The 12,269-nt window shown below is 46.8% G+C and overlaps 1 protein-coding gene across 2 annotated transcripts; it reads right to left on the bottom strand.

Annotated features, from left to right (window-relative positions):
• Window positions 1-4,005: 4,005 nt before the first annotated feature.
• Window positions 4,006-12,250, bottom strand: GON7 (GON7 subunit of KEOPS complex). 2 transcript variants are annotated; one of them, XM_062181223.1, is made up of 2 exons: window positions 11,954-12,250; window positions 4,006-4,304 (listed from the first exon to the last, which is right to left on the bottom strand). In XM_062181223.1, exons 1-2 carry the CDS (start codon window positions 12,159-12,161, stop codon window positions 4,246-4,248), a joined length of 267 nt encoding a protein of 88 aa, XP_062037207.1. In that variant the 5' UTR covers window positions 12,162-12,250; the 3' UTR covers window positions 4,006-4,245. The 2 variants fall into 2 exon arrangements, with proteins under 2 accessions (XP_062037207.1, XP_062037206.1); XM_062181222.1 differs by lacking the exon at window positions 4,006-4,304 and adding an exon at window positions 10,147-10,934 and having other exon boundaries at window positions 11,954-12,229.
• Window positions 12,251-12,269: the final 19 nt, after the last annotated feature.

Below are 12,269 nucleotides of genomic sequence, written 5' to 3'. Positions count from 1 at the left end.
TGCCCGCCTGCCTGGCCAGGTGTAATCTCTCCACTCAACCATGTAACCTCGCTCTCCCCCAGTCTGAGCGACTGGGCGCTCTCTCTCAGGTCCTGTCTGGAGAGGTGCCCCTCTGTTCTTACGGATGTCCCCGCCCTAATAAACCTTGCTGTTTGCTTTCCACTTACTCTCTGTCTCACACCTGAATTCTTTCTGGCGCGAGGACAAGGACCCTGCAGTTCTCCAGTAACAGCTGTACATTAGAATTACCTAAGGAAATAAACAAGGCAAAACTCAGACATCAACCAAGCCAGCGTCCCCTCCCATCCAATTATGTCAATCTCTGGGGGTGGGTCCAGGAAATTATGTTTCAGAAGCTCTTCAAGTGATTCTATTAGGGTTGAGAATCACTGGCTTGTGCTGTGTTTATGTATTGTTTACTAAGAACTCATGTGGGTCCTGAGAGTTGTGTTTATCTTTGAAGTAGCTTCAACAAATACTCTGCTGTAAGCTCACCCCAGCAGCCATTCCAACTGGAAATCTCTAGTCACCTGTACATGCTTCTCACTGCAAGTCCTCTAGGCTTTGCTCCCTACTCTACCAAAACTGTTCTGGCAACAAGTCATTATTCCTTAAATAATGACATCCGGTGCTCAAGTCCAAGTTCCTTTAATTATGTGCCATTTCTGCTACTCCCCATCCTTGAGGTACTTTCTTCAGTCGGCTTCTGGAACAGCATCGTTCAACAGAACTCCAAGAATGAAGAAAACGTTCTCCTGTCTGTGCTGTCCAATCAGCAGCCACTAACCATGTGAAAGGAGCCCGTTAGATGTAGCTAATCTGACTGAAGAACTGATTTTTAAGGTTTTTTTTTTTTAAGATTTATTTTACTTATTTGAAAGGCAGAGCTAGAGAGGGACAGACAGAAATCTTCCACCTGCTGGTTCATTCTCCATGGCCACAATTGGCGAGGCTGGGCCAAGCTGAAGCCAAGAGCTTTATCTGGGTCTCCCACGTGGGTGCAAAGGCCCAAGTACTTGGGCCATCCTCCGCTGCTTTCCCAGGCAAATCAACAGAGGGCTGGGTCAGAATTGGAGAAGCAGAGACTTGAACTGGCGCTCATAAGGGATACTGGTGCTACAGGTGGCAGTCTAACCTGCTGCACAGCACCAGCCCCTGATAATCCTTGGTGATCTCATCCAAGCTCATGACTTTAAATACCCCCATTTTTCTCTTGCACCTCTCTCCTGTGCCCTAGACTTGAATATGCGACCACCTACTGATATGTCTACTAAGATGTCCTACCAGGCCTGTCAAATTTAATCTGGCCAAACCAAGCTGCTGACGTCCACTCACCAAAAGCCACTCCTTTAGTTCCCTACAATCTATTATCAACCCAGTTGACAGTGAGATCTTTCTAAAATGCTCTCTCTCAAAAACCTTCCTGTAGCTTCTCAGAAAAACAGATAAAATGCCACCCTTTACCTTCACTTCATTTTCTACAAGTCTCTCTGCTCCTGACTTGACTCCAGCCACTGCGGTCTTCTTGACTCTTTTTGTTAAATATTTATCGATCCAGAGTAAGTCGTGCAATGGGTCAAGCTGCAGCCTGTGATACCAGCATCCTAAGTGAGTGCTGGTTCCTGTCCTAGCTGCTCCACTTCCAATCCAGCTCACTGTTAATATGCCTGGGGAGGCAGTGGAAGATGGCCCAAGTGGCCAGGCCCCTGTTACCCGTGTGGGAAACACAGATGGAGCTCCAGGCTCCTGGTTTTGGCCTGGCCCAGCCGGGGCTGTTGTACCATTGGGGGAGTGAGGGAAGATCAATCTCTGTAGCTCTGCTCCCTGGCTGTCCTATTTAAAACTAAGCAACCTCCTTTCCTGTCCTTCTCCACAGCACTATCATCATGTTATATATTTTGTTAGAATCTAAACTCCATGAGGCTGGGGATTTTTTCTGTTCATAGCTGTAGGCCCCATCTAGAAGAGTGCCTTGGGACATAGTAGGTACTCAGTATTTATCTGTTCGATGCACTTTTCTCACTAGGCAGAAAAAGAACCTGGTTCATACTTGGAAAGAATAAAGGTTAAAAGTTAACACTTACTGTTAACTACATAAAATAATCTGCCATGTTTTCGTTTAGTTACTAAGCTCTCTTCGGTGTCAGCTTGCAGTGGTATATTCTTGTTAAGGCCTAGATTTGAACTGAGCCTCCCCATTTTTGTCAATAGTTCTTCTAATATTGTCTTGAAGCTTCCTTACCGATGCAGAGAAAAACATATAAATTCATAAACAAGGTTTCAAGTGGTTGTCATAGCCCTTGAGAGATTCAAGTTGTCATCATGTTAGTCTCCCAAGCCACCTGACATGCATCAGCTCTCAGGATCCCCACAGCTACAGCACACAATTCCAGTACTCCAGTACTCACAGTGATGTCTTGGCCCCATGAAGCACTTATTTAATCTACTGTTTCTAGAAGCCACTTCTTACCTCCACCAGAAATTTTGGGAAGAGTAAATTCCTATTTGAAACTATATCCTGGGGCTGGCATTGTGGCGAAGGGGTTACGCTGCTGCCCGCAACATCAGCATCCCACATGGGTGCCAGTTTGAGTCCTGGTTGCTTCACTTCCTGTTCATTTTCCTGCTGATGCACCTGAGAAAGCAGCAAAGGATGCCAAGTACTTGGGCCCCTGCACCCATGCGAGAAACCAGTATGAAGCTCCTGCTCCTGCCTGGCTCAGTCCCAGCCACAGTGGCCATCTGGAGAGTGAACCAGCGGACGGAATATCTCTTTCTGTAACTCTGCCTTTCAAATAAATAATCCTTAAAAACAAAACAAAACTACCCCAATGGCCTGTTGTACCAATGTGAGTTGTTCCTTTTAGAAGATTTAAAGAGATGCTTATTTCTAGATGCTTATTCACTGTTTCCTGGGCCATGTCTTTAAATAGAGCAATTCTGGTCCCAAAGGTCACCCGAGAACTGGAATAGTTACAGCAACGTTGTGAAATTCACTTTATATTTTAGGCATATTACTCTTACCACCCATTGCCCCCTTTAAAACACCCCCATCTTATTTTTAACCTTGCATTGCCAACCTCTCTGAAAGTTTCATTCTACTCCCTATTTATTTTTTTAAGATTTATTTATTTATTTGAAAGAGTTACACATAAAAGGAGAAGCAAAGAAAGGTCTTCCATCCAGTGGTTCACTCCCCAACTGGCCACAATGACTGGAGCTGTGCCGATCCAAAGCCAGGAGCTTCCTCTGGTGCTTCTCCCATGAGGGTGCAGGGGCCCAAGGACTTGGCCATCTTCTACTGCTTTCCGAGGCCATAGCAGAGAGCTGGATCAGAAGAGGAGCAGCTGGGACTTGAACCAGCACCCACAGGGGGTACTGGCACTGTAGGCAGCGGGTTTTACCTGCTATGTCACAGCATTAGCCCCTCTACTCCCTATTCTGACAAAGTATTTGGATGGGAAATTTGGAATCCTTTAAGTCTGGATTGGCTATTTTTTGCCAATTTCTTACATGACAGTGTTCTAAAGTGTTAGCATGGCTGACCTGCCCTTACAAAGCTGAGTTTTAATGATGCCTATGTCCCACACTGGAGGACCTGAGTCCTGCTGTGCTCCTGATTCTGGCCCTGATTACCGCAGACATCTGGAGAATAAACCAACAGATACAGGATGTCTGTCTCTGTCTCTCCCTTTCAAGGTAAATTAAAATAAGTAAAAATAAATTTTTCCCCCAAAAAACAACAAAAAAAGCCCAGAGAATGAAAGGATATACAATGAAAAAGTTCCCTCTTCCCAGAGGCCACTGAACTATCAGAGATATCACAGGCACATTTAGCCTATATTCTACTAATGTCCCTATAGTTTTATCTACTTTCTGCTGATAAATTTTTAGGTTTTTAACCTTACTAAGAATAATGTTGCAATGAATATTCTTTTTATTGTTTATTTATTTGAAAGTCAGAGTTACAGAGAGGAAGACAGAGATTAATCTTTCATCTACTGCTTACCTCCCCAGATGGGCACAATGCCCAGGCCAAAGTGAAGAGCTTCTTCTGTGTCTTCCACGTGGGTGCAGGGGCCCAAGCACTTGGGCCATCTTCCGCTGCTTTCCCAGGCACATTAGCAGGGAGCTGGATCAGAAGTGGAGCAGCTGGGACTTGAACTGGCACCCATATGAAATGCTGGTGCTGTAGATGGCGGCTTAACTCACTATGCCACAGTGCCGGGCCCACAATGAATATTATTAAAATAATCTTTGTGTATGTGTGTTATTATCCACAGGATACATTCCTCGAAGTGACACTGTTGAGTCAGAATGTGTACATTTAACATTTTAACAGAATCATCAATCATCTTTGAGCTTAGAGCAATTTTTTAAAAATGGTATTTAAGAAGTATTGTTCTTTTTTTATTAAAAAGATTTATTTATTTGAAAGTCAGAGTTACACAGAGAGAGAGAGGCAGAGAAAAAGAAAGAGCTCCTTCATCCGCCTGCTCACTCCCCAATCGGCTACAACGGCTGGAGCTGTACTGATCCGAAGCTAGGAACCAGGAGCTTCCTCTAGGCCCCCCACTTGGGTGCAGGGGCCCAAGGACTTGGGCCATCTTCCACTGCTTTCCCAGGCCATTGCAGAGAGCTAGACCAGAAGTGGAGCAGCCGTGTCTCGAACCGGCGCTCATATGGGATGCCAGCACTGCAGGCGGCAGCTTTACCTGCTACGCACAGCACCAGCCCCTAGAGCAATTTATATGTGATCATCAATATACTATCGACCTTACATTCTTCCCAGGTCAATATTTATCAGTCTTTCAGCTTTTCTTTTTCTTGTAAACAATTTATTTTATATCTATCATAGAACATAGCATGTCTTAACATATAGAACTCCCTAATAAGATAAAGCAAAGACAAAAAGGTTTCTTATTAGAAACGAGATACACTATCATCTAGTCTTCAAACGTTGGGTAGGCTTTTGGCACAGCACGGACTTGTGCATCTCATACTGGGTGCCTGTGCTGGTCCCAGTACTGCTCCTGATTCCGGCTTCTTTTTTTTTTTTTTGACAGGCAGAGTGGACAGTGAGAGAGAGACAGAGAGAAAGGTCTTCCTTTGCCGTTGGTTTACCCCCCAACGGCCCCTGCGGCCGGCACAACGCGCTGATCCGAAGCCAGGAGCCAGGTGCTTCTCCTGGTCTCCCATTCGGGTGCAGGGCCCAAGCACATGGACCATCCTCCACTGCACTCCTGGGTCATAGCAGAGAGCTGGCCTGGAAGAGGAGCAACCGGGACAGAATCCGGTGTCCCGACCAGGACTAGAACCCGGTGTGCCAGCGCCACAGGTGGATTAGCCTAGTGAGCCGTGGCGCCGGCCATGATTCCGGCTTCTTCTCCCTTCCTGGGAGGCCGGTGATGGCTCAAATACTGGGTGCTGACATTCATGTGAGAATTGGCCTGGCCCAGCCTCAGCTGTTTGCAGGCATGTGGGAGTGAATCAGCAGAAGGAAGATGTAAGTCTCTCTCTTTCTCTCTGCCTTTCAAATATTTAAATTTAAAAAAATTATTGCACTTTAATTTTGCTTGGTGAAAACCACCAATGTCAGAGTGAAACTTGTCACCCTTCCCAAAGCCATAACTCATGGCCTGCAGATGACAGCCCTCAAGTTCTCCCTCCTAGACTGGTTTGGTGATTCACTAGGTATTAAGATTTCTTGGGGCCAGCGCCACGGCTCACTAGGCTAATCCTCTGCCTAGTGGCGCTGGCACACCGGGTTCTAGTCCCAGTTGGGGCGCCGGATTCTGTCCCGGTTGCCCCTCTTCCAGGCCAGCTCTCCGCTGTGGCCAGGGAGTGCAGTGGAGGATGGCCCAAGTGCTTGGGCCCTGCACCTGAATGGGAGACCAGGAGAAGCACCTGGCTCCTGCCATCGGATATCAGCAAGGTGCGCCGGCCGCATTGCACCAGCCGCGGCAGACATTGGAGGGTGAACCAACGGCAAAAGGAAGACCTTTCTCTGTCTCTCTCTCTCACTGTCCACTGTCAAAAAAAAAAGGATTTCTTGGGGCTGGCACTGTGGCATAGTGGGTAAAGCCGCCGCCTGCAGCGCCAGCATCCCATATGGGCGCTGGTTCAAGTCCTGGCTGCTCCTCTTCCGATCCAGCTCTCTGATATGGCCTGGGAAAGTAGTACAAGATGGCCCAAATTCTTGGGCCCCTGCACCCATGTGGGAGACCCAGAAGCTCCTGACTCCTATCTTCAGATTGGCACAGCTCTGGCAGTTGCAACCATCAGGGGAATGAAGCAGCAGATGGAAGACCCCCCCCCCCCAACCTGTCCTCTCTCTGTGTATATCAGACTTTCAAATAAATAAATTAATTAAAAAAATTTCTTTTGATAGCATTATAGATCAATGAGGATAACTTCAAAAATGTATATACATAAAATCTTCCCCAATCCAGTGATAATTTAGGACTCCAAGGCCCCCCAGCAGCATCCAGCTTGCTCTCTGGCAACAGACTGAACACTTCATGCAAACTTTAGCTGATTAACTTCACAGGTTGCACCCTTAAGAACTGGGCATTTGTGGCTCCCATGGCACACACGGATCCTGTGTGACATAACCGTGCTAGGTCTTCTATTCCAGACTGTACTTTATTTGGCTGAGTCGGGCAGGGAGCCTGTGGATCGCAGAGCTGGTGACACTTAGAACGTGCATCACATTAGACGGCTACTTTTTCCAGTTTGGGGACAGACTTGTATGCACCCATCCTGGCTTACTTAATGGCTGCCAGCAGATGGCAAGGCTAATTTTTCAGTCTTAAAAATGAAAAGCGGTATCACATGGTGGTATTAATTTTCATTTCTTTGTGAAAGTATTCTTTTCACTTAAAAGGCATGTGTGTTTCTTTTCTATGATCCTGTTCATCCTGTCCTTCATGTATTTGTTGTCTTTTTCCTGACTAGGACTTGAGAAATCTAAGAAATAATTCCTAATCATTTATGCTGAAAATACTAAATACTGTTTGCCTCTTTGTATTTTGACCTTGTTTACAGAATGTTCAAAATTCCTCACTTTTTCCCCTTAAAGATGTATTTATTTGAAAGGCAGAGAGAAATGCCTTCCATCCACTGGTTCTCTCCAAATGGTTGTCAATAGCCAGGTCTGGGACAGACCAAAGCCAGGAGCCAGGAACTCCATCTGAGTCTCAAGTAGGTGGCACAGGCCAAGGCACTTGTGCCACTTCCATTGCTTCCCCAGGCACATTCACAGGGAGCTGGATTGGAAGTGGAGCAGCCGGGACTTGAACCAGCGCCCAGTACTCATATGGGATGCCAGCACTCCAGACAGCAGTTTCTTTTCTTTTTTTTTTTTTTAAAGGGGGACTGGCATTTTGGCACAGCAGGCTAAGCTGCACCTGCAGTGCCGGCTGCTCCACTTGTGACCCAGTTCCCTGCTAATGGAAGCAGATGGCAGATCTTTTTCTCTGTAACTCTGCCTTTCAAATAAAAATAAATCTTTAAAAGACAAAAACAAAACAAAAAACCAAAGTCTAGGCCTACAGAGGGGAGTCTGTGCCGTGGTTAAGATGCTAACTGTAGTGCCTGCACTCCCATCACAGCGCCTGGGTTTGATCCTTGGCTCTGTTTCCAATCCCAACTTCCTGCTGCTAAAGAGCACCCTGGGAGGCAGCAGCAGATGGCTCCAGAACTTGGGTCCCTGCCACCTAGAGCACCCTGGGAGGGAGCAGAGATGGCTCCAGAACTTGGGTCCCTGCCACCTAAAGAGCACCCTGGGAGGCAGCAGAGATGGCTCCAGAACTTGGGTCCCTGCCACCTAGAGCACCCTGGGAGGGAGCAGAGATGGCTCCAGAACTTGGGTCCCTGCCACCTAGAGCACCCTGGGAGGGAGCAGAGATGGCTCCAGAACTTGGGTCCCTGCCACCTAAAGAGCACCCTGGGAGGCAGCAGCAGACGGCTCCAGAACTTGGGTCCCTGCCACCTATGTGGGAGGCCCAGATTGTGTTCAAATCTCCTGGCCAAACTATTGCTGCTATAGGCATTTGGGGAGTGAAGCAGCAGACAGAAAATCAGTCTGTCTCTCTGCCTTTCAAATAAAATGAAAACAGAATTAAAACATAAAAAGTATAGGTCTTCTCAGTTGAAAAGGTTCCCTGGGTGGAGGGGGGGGGGACCCGCACTGTGGCGTAGAAGTTTGGACTGCTGCCTGCCTGCTGGTCCCTGGTTGGAGACCTGGCTGCTTCACTTCCAATTCGGCTCCCTGCTGGTATGCTTGGGAAAATCCAGGTGCCCGAGTCCCTGCCATCCATGTGAGAGACCCAGAGAAAGCTCCTGGCCTCTGGCTTCAGCCTGGCTCAGCCCTGGCTATTGCAGCCATTTGGGGAGTGAACCAGTGGATGGAGGATCTCTGTCTCTTTCTGTCTCTGCCTTTCAAATAACCTGAAAGATGAGAAGAGCTAGACAAATAGGATTGGAAAAGCATGTAGCTACAGAAGCATAAATTCTCTGAGCTAGATGGTGGGAGTGGTCAGGGGCACATGACACAAATGATTTTCTCCCATACTTTACTTTTGCTCAAAGTAAATTTTTTTCTGAATTCTAATAGCACATCCAAGCAACCACAACCTATTACAAAAGGGTGAAAGTTCTTGTCACTTATTATTAAAATAAGTATTTCTTTACGTGAATAAAAGCAACATTAACTGTTAGAAATAACAAGTATCTTGCATAAATTCTGTATGTTTCATATTTTAAAATATTATTGGGGCCAGTGCTGTGGCGTAGTAGGTAAAACCATCGCCTACAATGCTGGCATCCCATATGGACACCAGTTCAAGTCCTGGCTGCTCTACTTCTGATCCAGCTCTCTGCACGGCCTAGGAACATTACCATAAACTAAACAAACGATTCCTCACCATTTCTAACTTTTCCAGTTGACATTGTTCTAACCACCTTGGACTGCTCAGCAGAAGGCTTATGTTCCAAGTTAAACATTTTAAGATAAGGGGCGGTCACTGTGGCACAGCAGGCTATGTGGTGCCGGCATCCCATATGGTTGCCTGTTTGTGTCCCAGCTGTTTCTCTTCTGATCCAGCTTTCCACTTATTGCGTGGGAAATCAGCGGATGACGGTGCAAACGCTTGGACCCCAGAACCCACATGGGAGACTCTGAAGAAGCTCCTGGCTTCAGAGCAGTCCAGCTCCAGCAGTTGCATCCATTTGGGAAGTGAACCAGCAGATAAAAGACCTTTCTCTCTGTCTCTCCCTTTAAATTAAAATCTTAAAAAAAAAAAAAAAAAGGAACACGAGGGGCAGAAGGACCAACACTGTACCACAGCAGGCTAAGTGGTTGCCTTAGATACCAGCATCCTGTGGGTCTCTCAGCTGCTCCACTTCTGATCCAGCTCCCTGCTAATGTACCTTGGAAGGCAGTGGAGGATGGTCCAAGTACTTGGGCCCCTGTCATCCATGCAGGAGATCTGGATGGAGTTCTAGGCTCTTGGCTTTGGCCTGGCCCACCCCTGGCCATGGCCCCTCACCACAAAAAAACTGTCTTTCAAATAAACAAATCCTAGAAAAAAAGGAATATGAAAAGGTATGTAAATTGAGTTTTCCTAATAGCATATACTTTGTAAGCTACAGACTTCAGAATGCACAACTGGCAAAGTACTACTATATCCATTTAAATTATTTTGTAATAAAGGTAAATCACAAAAGTTAAGAATTTCTCTATTTTTTAACAACTTTAATAGCAATATTTAAATAGGTGTACAATCTAGCTCTGTCAATGTTTAGCTCTGTCACCTGGGGTAAATACCTATTCTGAGATTCAATTTACCTCTGAAATAAATTTTATATAATTTGCAAAAGTTTCTTCCAGGTTATTTCCAAACTAAAATCTTCTGAATACAAGCATTTGCATTCCTTAGGTACATGCTATGAGATTTCTTTGCATTTTAGCTATCTCAATTGATCAGGAGAGATGTATGGCAAACAAAAAATGCTCTAGTCCCCCTGACAAGTAGAAGAGAACACACACTCACATGTATTTTGGGAATATGTATTTTGAAAAGGATTTAATAATCCCTTAAGTAAAAACAAAGTATGGCTACAGAAGGAGAGAAAATATCCAAGTTATCGTCAACACAGATTGTTTACTTGTTTACTTAAGGCATTATATTTGTCCTTGTACATATAACACATCAGAGCACAAAAACACATGCCATCTGTCTCTCTGAAGATACAAGACACATCAGAACAGCGGTCCATGTCCACGGAATAGGGTCATCTTGGGATGTCTTCACAACCGGTGTAGGTGTGAATTCAAAATTTCCACGGGGCTCTCTCAAGACTCTTCTTTCACGTCAGTATTTTTTATTCTCTTATTTTCCTTCTACTTATAAGAAACTGACAGCATGTCATCTAATGTCCAACAGGCATCACTTAGCCCACGTCAGTTCCTTGAAATGTTACTGCCCATGAAGCATGACCTGTACTTTTTACAACAGAAGCTAAAAGATGTAGACATCACAATTTAACAGCTGTTTTAAAAACAAAATAAAAATTCAGTTGCCAACTTAGAGGGTTTTATACATTATTAAGTAATCTATTATTGTTCCATGGCCTGAATTTTATTTCTTACTTGAGAAAACAAACTTCATTTCTAAACACTTATTTATCTTTCTGCAGTAGAAACAGTTTTCTTTTTGGCAAAAATGTCCTGGGAAAGAAAAACAAATGCCTTTCCAAGTAGAGCACAAGTCTTCCTTAAAGGCCAGGGACAGTGAGGACAGAGCAGCAGTTTTTAAAACCTCCTAAGAGCTACTGTTATGATGATGGCTTTGGTCGTTTTGCAGATGGTCCACCTGAACTAGTGCTGTTATCAATGTTATTTTCATCTTCTGCATCATCTTCATCACCACCTTTTAAAATAAATATTTGTTGTATGACATTACGTTCAGTGGCTGAAAGACGTCTCGATAGCTACAATGGTTGATTATGAGTCACTTCAACGATTAATTAAAATCATGCATATTTTCGACCCGATCTGCAGAATTTCAGCGCTTAAACTTTCCTATCGTTCTTTGGAGAGATTTAAATCATTTACCATAAAATTTACTCTTGAAACTGTACAGTTCAGTGCGTTTTAGTAGCTCGTGCAACCATCACCACTATCTAATTCTCGAGTACTTTCATCACCCCAAAAAGGAACCCCCTACCCACCAGCACTCCCTTCCGTGGCCCTCAGCCCGGCAGCTGCTGTCCACTTCCCGCCTCCGTGGATTTGCCTATGGCGTATGTCTCGGGACAAATAAAGGCACACAGCATGCGATCCTTGGTGCCGGCTTATTTCAGGCTGCATGGTTTCACGGTCCGGCCACGCTGCGGCGTGTGTCAACGCTTCGTTCCTCTTTCCTGCTGAATACTATTCCACTGCGTGCCGCCGCCCCAGCTCCGCGGGTGCTCTACTCAGTTGCTGGACACCTTTTGCTGCCACGTCTCAGCTGTGCGCAAGGCCGCTAGGCACGTCTCCGGGTCCTGTGCGAGCCTCTCGGGGGCCTGGCAGCCACACCGCGCCATCTCCACGAGCTCTGAGGAAGCCGCAGGCCTTCCCAGCGGGCACGCCGTTTTACACCCCGCCTACACTGACCAACACCTCCACTTCGTCCACGTCCTGAACACCTGCGCCTGACTTCTGATCAGAGCCAACAGCTACATTACTTTTATTAGTATTACTATTATTATCACCACCGGAAACCCAGCAGTTTAAGCTCCTCTGCAGAAAAGTAAATCCTGACCCCAACATGGGGGGGGGGGGGTCGCGGAAACGCCCAGGCGGCCAGCGGCCCAGCTAACGGGGCGGCGAGTGCCAACAACTTCCAGACACCCCTTCCTCCTCCCAAGGCCCCCGCCCTCCACGCCGGCCCTTCTCAGAGCTCACCATCCGAGGCCTCGTCTCCGGCCGCCGCCACGCGGTCCCGCGTCTCCCGCTGCACCAGCGGGCCCAAGAGCTCGGACACCAGCTCCCTCATCTGGGCCGCGCCCGCCAGCAGGCCCTCGAGGGGGTCGGCGTCACCCGGCAGCTCACACGGCGCCCGCAGCCTCTGCGGCTGCCCGTCCGGCCCCACGTACTCTCCCACCAACTCCATGGCGACCGCGGAGCTTCAAGAGCGCGCCACAAAGCAGCGTGACCCGGAAGCGGAAACCAGCCCGCGGCCAGCGCGGGCGGGAGACGGCAGACGAGCCACTTCCGTTGG

Source organism: Lepus europaeus, chromosome 22 (assembly GCF_033115175.1).
Source record: "Lepus europaeus isolate LE1 chromosome 22, mLepTim1.pri, whole genome shotgun sequence".
In the NCBI taxonomy this organism is placed as follows: Eukaryota; Metazoa; Chordata; class Mammalia; order Lagomorpha; family Leporidae; genus Lepus; species Lepus europaeus.
The sequence above is the reverse complement of the archived record's forward strand: the minus strand, read 5'-3'. Positions and strand labels throughout refer to the sequence as shown.